The sequence below is a fragment of the Chrysemys picta genome, chromosome 1, assembly GCF_011386835.1.
Source record: "Chrysemys picta bellii isolate R12L10 chromosome 1, ASM1138683v2, whole genome shotgun sequence".
Taxonomy (NCBI): Eukaryota; Metazoa; Chordata; order Testudines; family Emydidae; genus Chrysemys; species Chrysemys picta.
This window is the reverse complement of record NC_088791.1, coordinates 127,117,591-127,131,969: the sequence shown is the minus strand read 5'-3', so window position 1 is coordinate 127,131,969 and position 14,379 is coordinate 127,117,591. Positions and strand designations below refer to the sequence as shown.

Below are 14,379 nucleotides of genomic sequence, written 5' to 3'. Positions count from 1 at the left end.
CAGTCACCTACTGACGATGAAATGCATAGAAAAATGATATCTAGTACAGAAGGAATTGAGTATTTCTACTTGCACCTCAACCCCAGTTCCTTAGTAGTCCTGGCTGTCCACGCTCACCAGGAACCCAATAAAAGAAAAGGATCCCAAAAGACTTAACCTGTTTGGATGAAAATCCTCCTGTGCTTCATTCAAGCTGAAAGTGTCAAATTTGCCAGGTTGTCCTAACTAAGTACAATTTCTTAATATGGGATGTCATTCAGCAGACCCTGCTTCCCTCCTCTACTCCCCCCCCCCCACCCCCCAGAAGAGAGAATAGCTTAATGACCTTGTTACAGAGGGCCAGCTGGTAACAGAGCCAGCTTTTCAGGCTGCATTGGATGTGGCAGATACCACAGGCTGGTCCATGGCCACCTCTGTTATCCTGTAAATAGCATTCTGGCTTTAGGCATTCGTCATGACGTGCAAGCTATAACTGAGGATTTACCATTTGAAGGATCAGAATTATTTAGTGAGAAAACAGCACCCTGTACTCGCTAAAGGACTCCAAAGGAGATGTGGAGGTCCCCAGGAATCTGTATACCTCCAGTGTACCATCGTCAATCACAACACCAGGATAGGCAACAAACATTTCCATATCCCAATCAGTCTAAAAATCTATAAAAGTACAGGAGAGGGTGATAACTCTCCTCGACACCAGCCACGCACAGCGCTGCATTCATGCGTTGCCAAATTTGATAGTTTGGTTGAAAGCTGCACCGACACCAATCAACTGAGCAATCTCTTGAGCACCAGCCTCACCTCATCCCACCAGGCATGGTTGGACATCACCACTAACAAATGGGTGCTAGATGTTGCCACATGCCTATACCATCCAATTCTTCTCCCTACCCTCTTCCTGTCTTCTTCCTCATCCCTCTTCAGAGACCCTTCTCATGAGAGCCTTTCACAGACAGAATTGTCCTTGTAACTCTGGCTAGTAGCAAAAGAGGAGTTGCCTCAGGAATACAGGGGAAGAAAGTCTATTCTCTGTATTTTCCTATTCCAAAAAAGAAAAAGGTTTTTTGGTCCTATCTTACACCTGAGGAGGCTCAACAGATACATATGCTGTCTCAGATTCAGGATGGTAATGCTTGCGTGCATCACTTTGAGGTTAAGACTGATTTATGACTTTCAACTTGCAATATCCATACTTCCCTATTGCCATCTCCCTGGCTCATAGAAAGTCCTTCAGATTTATAGAGGGACCCAAGCATTATCTATACAGAGTCCTACCCTATGGTCTGTCCATGGCAATGAGTGTATTCACAGATTGCCTGGCAGTGGTAGTGAGATATCTAAGGAAATAGGGACTTCATGTCTAGCCATACCTAGATGATAGGCTGATCAGGGTCAGGTCCCAGGATGGAGACCAAGACAGCCCTACATTGAATCATCTCCTTGCTCTCCTAATTAGAGCTCCTAGTGAATTATGAAAAATAGTCTCTCACACTTTCGAGGTGCATAGAATTTATACTCAGCTCTTGGTCAGAGTGAGCATACCTGCCAGAAGACAGATGTAGAGCCCTTCAGTAACTTGTGCATGATAACTCACACATGCCTGGGACCAGTAGGACGCATGTAGGTGTGTCCCTACGTGACGCTGCTTGCCAGATTCCTTCTGTGCCCAGTACAGTGGGGTACTGCCCAGCTAAGCATTATTTGAGCACATTGGTCATGGTACCACCCCATATCTTGTGAGCACTTACCTGGTGGCTGGATGTCTCGCATGTGATACTAGAGGTGTCCTTCTTGACCTCCTCCCTGACATAGACAAATATATAGATGTGTTTAACCTTTATCCATTTATTATTATTTTATACAATTATTATAGATGTGTTGTAACTTTTATACATTTTAATTTCTTTAAATTTTCATTTGCTATACACAATAAGTAGAAATGCTTTTAAGACATAACGTGGTTTCAATCTGTACAAAACTATTGGATGATAGTTTATTGGTCTTTACTATGTATTAGGATAATCCTTTGAGATTAAGACTATATATGCTCTCAGTAAAATTCTTTTGGGTGTATGTTTAAGAAAGTACACCTCTACACTGATAGAACGCGACCCGATATAACATGGATTCGAATATAACACAGTAAAGCAGTGCTCCGGGGGGGCGGTGCTGCGCACTCCGGCGGATCAAAACAAGTTCGATATAATGCGGTTTCACCTATAACGCGATAAGATTTTTTGGCTTCCGAGGACAGCGTTATATTGGGGTAGAGGTGTACCATGAATAGCTCATTGGATATATAGGAATCTATGTAGCTGAGTATTTTCAAGTGCAATAGTTTCACAGCATGAATAGCTTTATAAAGAAACTGACAGCTAGTTTGTTTTACCAATGTAATATGGTATAAAGATTTTAAACCTTGATTCCCTCTTGCTATATAATGGCGTATTAGGCTTTTAAAATAAAATATAACATTAAAAATATGGAATTATTTTTATGCAGGCTGAGGAAGAATGTCTACTAATGGTGAATGAAATAATGGAGGAACAACAGCATCTTAAGGATAAATTAATAACTCTCAAAACTGAGGTGACAAAAGCCCAAAATGAAGTTGAGGAATCAAGGAAGAAATTATTAACCCTTAATAGGTAACTACTAACTGTACTTAGGTATAATAATTAGTTTAGTAATTTCATAAGAGGTCAGCACTTTAGAAGCTTGAACCTTTTGTGGGAAGTCAGTTGTCATATTGGATCAGACCTGAGGTCAGTGTAGTCCAGTGATCCAGTCTCCAGCAGTGGCCAGCATGCTACAAAGGAAGGTGTAAGAACCCGTAGTGGGTAAATGTGGGATAATATGCCCACCCCCGATTAGGTCTCATGCTGGTCTCTCATAGTTAGAAATAGTTAAACCTTGAATTTTTGATTAACATTTTAGGGTGATTTTTCTGCGTGCACAGTGCTACACTCAGTGCCTGTCAGGTATTGCATATCTTGAGGGAAATACTAATTTTAGACCGCTTTCTTGTCCTGCTTCTGCTGCTAAATCCTCTTCTCTGGGAACGGTTCCTCCTTTAGTTTAGTCTAGTCTATCTTGTCTTCCCCAATCCTGCTTAATCTGTGTGCATATATTCTCTTTTAGCACCTCCAACTGAATCAATATATGGTCATTATTAGCCAGATATTGATTATCAGCCATTGTTCAATCCAGTGATTCATTGCCCTTTTTGGGGATAAACGTGTGTGTTAGCTAAGAAAATTTGTGAAATATTTCTCACAGTATACTTTATTCATAAAAAAGTTATAAGAATTCATAAGTTTGATACCCATCTAACAGAATGTATTGTATAACAATAATTATGATAAATAGTTGTTAACTGCCAACTATTAGGATTATTATTCTATTTAGCCACTTATATTTTTACAGTAAATTGATTAGGTGATTTTGAATTGTATTTCAAGTAGAATAAATGCTAGGAGAAGATACTATGTCTGTTCGTGGTTTGAAGGGAAGAAATCTTCATGAGCAGAAGTATGGGCTGGTAGGATAGAGAGTATAGTTGATGTAGTAAGTGTGCTAAATTATGAAAGCTTGAAACTGTTAACTGTGATGATATATCAAGACTGTTATTTTCCACCCCTCTGGTATTGGTAAAAGAATCCATGTTTGAAAAATGACTTTACTGGTCTGCTTAACTTTAATTCCTTCTTGGTTCTAATGCATTATATAGTACTTCAGATCATTACTAGGACCAAGTACTTACCTTTTAATGGATAATGTAGACTACAGTAGAAAAATCTTTCTTGTTTCTATTAGTGCTTGCCTGATAGTTACATAATTTTAATAATGCCAGTGTTTAACAGATTCATACCTTTGTATGGTTGCAGGGAAATGGGTAAGTTACAAAAGGAAGCTATATCTATTGAAACCTCTCTGGAACAGAAAAGATTAGAGAGACATAATATGCTTCTTGAATGCAAGGTCCAAGACTTGAGAATTTCTCTCTTATTGGGATCACTGGATGAAATCAGTGAAGTAGAGGTACTATAGAAAATACTTATGAAATATGTACTATAGCAGAAAACATATATTGCTGAAGTAAAATGTTTTTTCCTAATGGCTGACTGCCCTGGTTATATAATAATGTAAAATAATAATATAGGCACTGGCCAAATCCATCTTTATGCAGCCAGTAGAAAGGGCTATCGCAACATTTTTACACCCACCCACATTGGCAACATCTTATTGAAAATGTATAAAAACTTCATAATACAAAGGCATTGCCACTATCAACATTGCAAATAAACATTTAAGAGGATGCATAAAGACAAAACTATTACTGCAAAAAATGTAAAACCCAGATTAGATAGGATGAAATTCAGATTTGGATGATTTTCTATTGAGGACTCCTCCTTAGATGATATTCTGACATTTCCCCCCACCCTAAATATGAATATTCTCTAAATCTGAGCCTCCTTCCTCCAACAGCTATAGACATAAGTCAAATAAATTAGAGACGGAATATACTCTTAGGAATACTTATGACAGTTTCAAGTCCTCCCTCCTGACTTTCACAGCAGGCAGGGCCACTCGGAGGTTTTTGGGAGTCTAGAGCAAAATCTGAAACTTGGGGCCCTCCGCCGTTCCAAAAAAAATTACCATTGAGGGGAGGCTGGGTCAGGGGATTGGAGGGCAAGCTTATCCTGCAGTGGCAGCTCCCTGCTCTCTGTTTTTGAGAGGGCTTCCAAACCAAGTGATGGTGAGACTCCATGCCAGTTTGCAAAGCTACTTGGTTTCCTTTTCCCCCTCTTCCCCCCCCACCAGCAAACTGTCCCTCTCCCTTGCCAGGTGGCCGTGTCAGCAGGATTGCCTCCGCTCCCACCCCACCCCACCCCACCCCCGACTGCTGTGAAGAGTAAAAACTCTTTGCCTTTATCCTTTGTCTCAGTGGAAAAAGTGTGAGAGGGAGAAAGGAAGTTTGCAAGGAAGTTCCCTGAATCCAGTCTTGGGAAAGCTCCTCCCGGTGAGGATAGGCAGCAATGGATGGGAGAGGAGGAAGGAAGAACAAGGGGACAGGGGCATTCAGTGGAGAGAAAGGGGATTGGAGGGTACTCCTGGAGTGTCTAGATCAGCAGAAAGGAGATGGCATAGGGTGAGAGGGGGCTGTGGCTGTCATGGAGTAGGAACAAGGTGGAGAACTTGGAGGGGAAGTAGGAATGTGTCACTGATGTGTGGAATATGGGAGGGAAAGTGGTTCTGGGGTACTGACACTGAGGAGGATGGAAGCAGCATGTGAGAGACTGGGACAGAGCAAGAGTAGTAATTGTTGACCTGGGCTTGCAGTGAGTAGGAGGCAGTATGCTTGTGCTCATTGCCAGCAGCCTAAAAGGAAAGGGAGATTTGTTTATTTTTTCTAACAATTGGCTGGAAGGGATGTTCTTCTTCGAGTGCTTGCTCATATCCATTCCATTAGGTGTGCGCGCGCCGCGTGCACGATCGTCGGAAGATTTTCTACCCTAGCAACACCGGCGGGTCGGCTGTGGAGCCCCCTAGAGTGGCGCCTTCATGGCGCTGAATATATACCCCAGCCGACCCGGCGCCCCCTCAGTTCCTTCTTACCGCCCCTGACGGTCGTTGGAACTGTGGAGCGCGGCATAGCTGTTCTCCACTCTCCCTAGCTTAGATAGTTCTAGTTGTTTATAGTTAAATAGTTAAATAGTTTTAAAAATTGTTCATTTGTTCTAGTTGTTATAGTAGTTCAGGGGATTAAGGGGGTCGTCTCCCCCTTTCTCCCCCGGCCGCGGGGCCGGGCTCATGCCCAACGCTCCCGGCTTCAAGCAGTGCGCCTCCTGCGCTAAGCCTATGCCCACGAGCGACCCGCACGACTCCTGTCTGAAGTGCCTGGGAGAGTCCCATCAAACAGATAAGTGCAAGATCTGTAAGGCCTTCAGACCAAGGACCAAGAAGGAGCGGGACTTTCGGCTCCGGCAACTCCTTATGGAGGCGGCACTTAGTCCGGACGCCCCATCAACGAGTCAGGCCCCGGCACCTAGCACCTCGGTGCGCAGTGCTCCGGCGGCACCGGCCATGCCGACCACGCGAGTGGAGTTGGACAAGCCCCCCCGGCACCGGACCTCGTTGGCACCGCAAGCACAACAAGTGCCTCGGCGCCGGTCATTATCCCCGGGGCATAAAAAAGCCCATAAGACGGGGACCTCCGTGCCGAAGACGCCGGCTCCCCCAGTGCCGGGGGTAGAGCCGCGTCCGCCTGTGGAGCACCGGAAACAGGTGCCTCCAGCACCGTCGACTCCGGCGCCGAGGCCGTTGAGTCCGGTGCAGATAGCGTCTCCACCGAGACCGGCGGTGATACAGTGCCTCCCGTCGACTCCAGAGACCTTCGCGGCGGCGAGAGACTTAATAGCTCTCACGGAGCCGGCACCGCCTCAACCACCGGCACCGACGGCACCGTTGACGCGCCCGGTCCAGTCTAGGGGGAAACCTGCCTTGATGCGCCCTCCATCGCAAGGGCTGGAACCACGGCACCGGTCCAGGTCCTGAAGCAGGTCCCCACGCCGCTCGCAGTCCCGGCGCCGAATATCACCTCGGCACCGGTCGTACTCGCGGCCAAGATCTTCGTCGCGGCACCGCTCTACGTCTCGGCACCGCTATGATCGTCGGCACCGATCAACGTCGAGACGTAGTTCTCGGCACCGCCACGATCGACGCTCGACGTCGAGAGGCCGCTCCCGGCACCGGGCCTACTCTAGGTCATCGTCGAGGTCCAGATCCGACTCCCGGCACCGGCGAGGTCATCGGCACCGGTCGCGGTCCCGGCACCGATCGCCGGCACCGCGTAGAGATAGATCATCTCCGGACCGGCACCGTGCGGCACCGCAGCCCACGGGATTCGTCTCGACGCTCTCGGCACCGCCATGGCCATCGAGATCGGTGTCTCGCTCCTCCGAGGACCTATCGAGATCGGCATACCCCCCTCAGGGGCAAGCCGAGGAACAGGACTTGGGCCATTGGCAGGAGATAACAGAGGACCCTGCTCAGGGCCCATCTCACTGGTCGTTCTGGACCCCGTGGGCGTACCATCAGGCCCAAGGGGCTCCAATAGCTTCGACCTCTCGCTCGGGCCACTCCGTTAGAAGGGCCCTGGAGTCCACCATCTCTCGGCCTCCGCCAGGGGGCATGGAGGCTTCCGTGTCCGCACCACCTGACATCCTGGACCCAAGCGCAGGTGATGCTCCGGCCCAGGAGCAGGGAGACCAGGACCCTCCCTTGGATCCTGTACCACCGGAGGCATCTTCCTCTTCCTCTCCGGATGAGGCAGTGGCGGGCACATCGTGCACAGGTCCACCTCCAATAGATCTTCGGGCTCACCAGGATCTCCTGCGTAGGGTGGCCCGTAATATGGACCTGCAGGCGGAGGAGATAGTGGAGGTGCAGGACCCCATCGTGAATATCCTCGCAGCGGATGCCCCATCGAGGGTGGCGTTACCCCTGATCCGCACGATACAAGCGAATGCAACTACGATATGGCAAACTCCTGCCTCTATCCCACCCACAGCGAGAGGGGTGGAAAGGAAATACTTTGTTCCGTCCAAAGACTACGGGCACTTGTATACCCACCCCCAGCCGTGTTCACTGGTGGTGGCATCAGTGAATGCAAGGGAGCGCCACGGTCAGCAGGCCGCAGCGCCCAAATCGAAGGAGGCTAAGCGCCTCAATTTGTTTGGCCGTAAAGTTTACTCAGCCGGAGGGCTGCAACTTAGAGCGGCTAACCAGCAGGCGCTCTTGAGCCGCTATAACTTTAACTCCTGGAACTCTATGGGGAAGTTCAAGGAGTTGGTTCCCCAAGAGTCCAGGGAGGAGTTTGGAGCCCTGGTAGAGGAGGGTAAGAAGGTGGCTCGGACCTCCTTACAGGCCTCCTTAGACATAGCGGACTCTGCTGCGAGAACCCTGGCCTCAGGTATCGCTATGCGGAGGATCTCCTGGCTCCAGGTTTCGGGTTTGCCTCAGGAACTGCAGCAAACCCTGCAGGATCTGCCCTTCGAAGGACAGGGGTTGTTTTCAGAAAAGACGGACTCTCGCCTGCAGAGCCTCAAGGACTCCAGGACAATCATGCGTTCCCTGGGGATGCATGTTGCGGGCCCTCAGCGCAGGCCATTCAGGCCGCAGCCTCAGCGCTTCTACCCCCCCCCGCCTCGTCAGAGACAGGACTCGGCCCGGAGGCGAGGGCGAGGTGGTAGAAGAAGGTGGGCCGGCCCTCAACCCGGTCAGAACCAGGGGCCACCTAGACCACCTTCAGGCCCCAGGCAGAACTTTTGAAGGTGCGGTCGAGGACGGCGCCCCAGTCATCCCCCAGGATCCAGCCCCCTCCTTTCGGGATCGCCTTTCCCATTTCCACCGTGCTTGGTCCCTTATAACTTCGGACCGTTGGGTCCTTCGCACGGTGGACAGGGGATACGCTATCCAGTTTTCTTCAATCCTCCCCTCCTCCCCCCCTTCCCCGTCCCTCTTCAGGGACCCTTCTCACGAGCAACTTCTTATACAGGAAGTTTCTACGCTCCTTGCTATGGGGGCCATAGAGGAGGTTCCAGTGGAGTTAAGGGGCAGGGGATTTTATTCCCGTTACTTCCTCATTCCCAAGTCCAAAGGAGGTCTGCGACCCATCTTGGACTTGCGCGGACTCAACAAATTCGTAGTAAAATTGAAGTTCCGCATGGTCTCTCTGGGGGCCATTATCCCTTCCCTCGATCCTGGAGACTGGTTCGCCGCCCTCGACATGAAAGACGCATACTTTCACATTGCAATTTACCCGCCTCACAGACGCTTCCTGCGATTCGTGGTAAGCACGGTGCACTACCAATTTGCAGTCCTTCCCTTCGGCCTATCCTCGGCCCCAAGAGTGTTCACGAAATGTATGGCTGTCGTGGCAGCGTACCTTCGTCGACAAGGGATACAGGTGTTCCCGTACCTAGACGACTGGCTGGTACGCGGTCGCACCAAAGAGCAAGTTCGAGCTCACGTCCACATAATAGTGCACACATTCAACAAGTTGGGTATCCTACTCAACAAGGACAAATCCACTCTAGAACCTACCCAGAGAATAGAATTCATTGGCGCAGTTCTAGACTCCAGACGTGCACAAGCCATCCTGCCAGACAACTGCTTTTGCACCATCACGAGCCTCATTCAAGGGCTCAAGGCCTTCCCAACTACCACGGTGAGGTCGTGCCTTACCCTGCTGGGTCACATGGCTTCCTGCACGTACGTAACCAGGCATGCCAGACTTCGGCTTCGCCCACTCCAGACCTGGGTGTCATCAATATACCGCCCACATCGGGACAGCCTGAACATGGTGGTCACGGTCCCGAACTCGGTCCTGACCTCCCTCACCTGGTGGCTAGATCGCAATGTGGTTTGCGAGGGGATGCCATTTCACGCCCCACAACCCTCTCTGCACCTGGTCACAGACGCTTCATCTCTGGGTTGGGGCGCCCATCTCAACGAACACCATACCCAGGGCCTGTGGACTGCATCCCAGATAGCCCTGCACATCAATGTTCGGGAACTGATGGCGGTGCGCCTGGCGTGCCAGGCATTTCTCAATCTCCTACGTGGCCGCTGTGTGTTAGTTCTCATCGACAACACCACGGCCATGTTTTACATCAACAAGCAAGGAGGAGCACGTTCGTCAATTCTATGCCAAGAGGCCATTCGCCTGTGGGACTTCTGCATCGCCCACTCAATCCATCTCACGGCATCGTTCCTCCCTGGAGTCCAGAACACTTTAGCGGACCGACTCAGCAGGTCCTTTCAGACGCACGAGTGGTCTATCCGTCCGGACATCATACATTCCGTTTTCCAGAAGTGGGGGTTTCCCCAGATAGACCTGTTTGCATCTCGAGACAACAGGAAGTGCCACGTGTTCTGCTCTCTGCAAGGTCGAGCTCCAGGCTCCCTCTCGGATGCGTTTCTCCTTCCCTGGAAAGACCACCTGTTTTATGCCTTTCCTCCGTTTCCTCTGGTCCACAAGGTACTGCTCAAATTGCGCAGAGACCAGGCACAGGTAATTCTGGTCGCTCCAGCGTGGCCGAGACAACATTGGTACACCACACTGTTGGAACTCTCGGTTCAGACACCGATCCCGCTTCCATTATGTCCGGATCTCATCTCTCAGGACCACGGCCGGCTGCGTCACCCCGACCTACAATCACTCCACCTCACGGCGTGGCTGCTCCATGGTTCACCCAGGCAGAGCAGCAATGCTCGCACTCTGTCCAACAGATTCTGCTGAGCAGTAGGAAGCCCTCAACACGGACCACGTACCTGGCCAAGTGGAAGCGGTTCTCCTGTTGGTGCGAACAACGAGCCACGTCCCCGTTGCAGGCACCTATTCCTCTCATTTTGGAATATCTCCTCGCCCTAAAACAGCAGGGGTTGGCGATATCTTCAATTAGAGTTCACCTGGCCGCTATATCGGCCTTTCACCCAGGGGAACTCGCGTCCTCGGTATTCTCTAACCCGATGGTCGTTAGATTCCTCAAGGGCTTAGACCGGATGTACCCACAACAACGTCAGCCCGTTCCGACGTGGGACCTCAACCTGGTTCTCTCCAAGCTCACAGGTCCTCCATTCGAGCCACTGGCCACCTGTTCACTTCTGTACCTATCCTGGAAGACAGCCTTCCTCGTAGCCATCACCTCAGCAAGGCGCGTTTCTGAACTCAGGGCGCTTACATCCGAGCCCCCTTACACAGTTTTCCATAAGGATAAAGTGCAGCTTCGTCCACATCCTGCCTTTCTCCCTAAGGTGGTTTCTCCATTTCATATCAACCAGGATATATTTCTCCCGGTCTTTCATCCTAAACCGCATGCTACTCGCCAGGATCAACGTTTGCATTCCCTGGACGTTCGCAGGGCCCTGGCTTTCTATATTGACCGCACAAGGCACTTTAGAAAGACGACGCAACTCTTTGTTGCAGTGGCCGACCGAATGAAAGGCTCACCGGTCTCCTCACAACGCCTATCCTCCTGGATTACGTCTTGCATCCGGACTTGCTATGACCTGGCAGGTGTCTCAGCACCGCACCTCACCGCTCACTCCACGAGGGCCCAAGCTTCCTCGACTGCTTTCCTGGCGCAAGTTCCGATCCAGGACATTTGTAGAGCTGCGGTTTGGTCATCAGTCCACACATTTACAGCTCACTATGCACTAGTGCAGCAGTCCAGGGACGATGCTGCATTCGGATCAGCGGTTTTGCACACAGCAATGTCTCACTCCGACCCCACCACCTAAGTTGGGCTTGGGAGTCACCTAATGGAATGGATATGAGCAAGCACTCGAAGAAGAAAAGACGGTTGCTCACCGTTGTAACTGTTGTTCTTCGAGATGTGTTGCTCATATCCATTCCAAACCCGCCCCCCGTCCCCACTGTCGGAGTAGCCGGCAAGAAGGAACTGAGGGGGCGCCGGGTCGGCTGGGGTATATATTCAGCGCCATGAAGGCGCCACTCTAGGGGGCTCCACAGCCGACCCGCCGGTGTTGCTAGGGTAGAAAATCTTCCGACGATCGTGCACGCGGCGCGCGCACACCTAATGGAATGGATATGAGCAACACATCTCGAAGAACAACAGTTACAACGGTGAGCAACCGTCTTTTTTCTATTGACTAATATCTCTAGGAGCCTTTTTTGAAGGGGGATTTAAAAACTCCCTGGAAAGCCCAGTCTGACAGACCAGAAATGGTATTAGTCCATTCTAAGTGCACTCTGGACAAATGCACTTCTGCTTTCATGTTAACACCACACCTGCAATAGTTGGATTCTTCAAAGTTCATAGAAAGACAGCATTTTCAACTATTAATACTTCTTCCTAATCAACTAGTAAATCATAACGTTTGATTACAGAAGTGTATTAAATAAATTAGAAAAGGAAAAGTTGCTCCATTTTTCTCTCTCATTCCATGTCGTGTAGACTTCGTTCTTTTTAGTTGTTAAAAAGAACACTATATTTCTGAACTGAAAAGCCCTTCATCTCTGTTACAGCTGGGAACTGAAGCAGAAAGCACTGAGGCTACTGCAGATATTTATGAAAGAGAGAGAGCAATTCAGATAGACTACAGCAGTCTAACAGATGATCTGACGGTGAGACCCTTTATTTTCTTTTTTTTTCTTTTCTTTATAGTACTATAGAATGAAGCTTTCATGCATTCTTCAGCATAATCTTAACCAAATGTTTTGACTGAAAACTGGTAGGTTTGAGATTTGACAGCAGCCATTTCCTGTTAGACATCCTGACTTTTTAGCAGTCTATATGCATTTTATCGATCAGAATATTCCACTTAACTACATTCTATAATTTAAAGTTTTTGTAAAGTGCAAATCTAATGGAGGAAGAACAGAAATTGTAATTTTCCTTCATACTACTGCATTCATAGATTAGATTAGATTAGATTAGATTATAGGACTGGAAGGGACCTCGAGAGGTCATCGAGTCCAGTCCCCTGCCCGCATGGCAGGACCAAATACTGTTCATGAGGCCCTGCAATAGAAGTCGCATACCTGGCCACAGAACTTTCAAGAGTAGTGTTTGGCAGATAAGGGCCTTGTGTCAATTCCCCGGAGTCTTGCATTCCATAGACCAGCGGTTCTCAACTGGGGTACATGTACCCCTGGCAGTACACAGAGGTCTTTCAGGGAGTACCTTAACTCATCTACATATTTGCCTAGATTTACAACAGGCTACATAAAAAGCACTAGTGAAGTCAGTACAAACTATAACTTCATACAGACAATGATTTGTTTCTACTGCTCTATATACTATACACTGAAATGTAAGTACAATATTTATATTCAAATTGATTTATTTTATAATTATATGATAAAAATGAGGAAGTAAGCAATTTTTCAGTAATAGCATACTGTCTCACTTTTATATCTGATTTTGTAAGCCAAGTAGCTTTTAAGCGAGGTGAAACTTGGGGGTACGCAAGACAAATCAGACTCCTGAAAGGGGTACAGTAGTCTGGAAAGGTTGAGAGCCAAAGCTATAGACCAAGGGTATAAATACTCTGTCTTCTGTAACAATCCTTTGGATCATCTGTTCATCTGCTGGAGAGGTTGCAGAATCAGACTTTCCCTTTCTCCATCCTGTAGTTTTCATGAAAGAGTTGTAAATAGTTAAGTGGAGTGGCTTAAATCATTGAGTGTAATATGCACTCAGTCTTTTTTAAGTTCTTGTTCAAGATGACCAATCTGTGGATGATAAGAGTTAAGATACTTTTCTTGTCCCACTATATTTCCTACTGTACATCAGCACAAAAAGGGTGTTTTATGTCTCAGGGAAATATGCTCAGGCAAAGCTGCAATACCTGCAAGGCCCTGCCCCAAAGGACCAAAAATTTTTTCCACAACTGCTACTGCAAGAATCTGTAGTAGTGAGTTGGAAGAGCATCTCCTAAAAAATTCTCCCCATGCACAAGCAATGTGGCTGCTAATCCTTACCCCAGTCTGCTTCAAAATACCAGGCTCAAAGGAGTTGGTCATTGTTTTGTAAAGGTCTTTTATAAAGATGCTCAGGAACAATCAGAATTGGTTCTGAGGGCTAAAGATCCTACCTAGTTCTTCAAATAGAGCAAAGGAAAGCACTTTTATGGTATCAGAAATTCTTCTTCTGCAGCAGAATGGCAGGGTAGATCACCCAGAACTCACATAACAGAACGGTTTGGCTTAAGCCTTATATGATGGGATGTCTTGGCCTGTCTAAGGAAGTCAAGGCAGAATATTAAGAGACCAGACCTCTCTGCTAAGGGGTGTCATGCTGCCAGATGGAATGTGTTTTAAAAGGTTTTCTCAAGGCAGAGGCCTTTGACCATGCTTCTTGTCCATTTTATTTCAATTTAAATTATCTTGGGCTTTTTTTTTTTAATGTTAAGATTATTCCTGACTATTGCCAAGGTCTGTTCAGCTGCTATTTTTGCTTACCGTGTCCTGATGTAAGGGACCATGATATATTTTCATCTGTGGTGAACCAGTTTGTATAGGATCCTCTTGTCCGGGAGCCTGCTGATTCTATTGGCAAGTAATCCCCTTTTATGACTTTTTTTGTCTTCTGCTTAGGACCTACAGTCTGATAAAGAGATTGAGGCTCATCTGACACGACTGCAGCAGCAAATAGTATCCAAAGAAAATGTTTTATTCAAAACAGCTGCACCAAACCTAAGAGCACTGGAGAAATTGCAGACTGCTAAGGACAAGTTCCAAGAATCAGTAGATGGTAACATGAATCTTCCTTATTATTAACCATTTCTGTGAAAGTTTTCCATCCTGCATAATCATTATGCTGGAACTGGTCCAATTTTTTTTTTTTACAC

The 14,379-nt window shown here is 47.9% G+C and overlaps 1 protein-coding gene across 7 annotated transcripts in view; it reads left to right on the top strand.

The window, feature by feature from the left end:
- SMC1B (structural maintenance of chromosomes 1B) overlaps positions 1–14,379 on the top strand; it is a 78,910-nt gene that overhangs the window by 46,086 nt on the left and 18,445 nt on the right. For all 7 annotated transcript variants that reach the window (XM_065570090.1, XM_065570074.1, XM_065570056.1 and 4 more), the window contains 4 exons: positions 2,500–2,645; positions 3,885–4,038; positions 12,053–12,151; positions 14,126–14,282. In XM_065570090.1, coding sequence (XP_065426162.1) covers positions 2,500–2,645; positions 3,885–4,038; positions 12,053–12,151; positions 14,126–14,282 — 556 coding nt within the window. The remainder of the gene's footprint in view (positions 1–2,499; positions 2,646–3,884; positions 4,039–12,052; positions 12,152–14,125; positions 14,283–14,379) is intronic.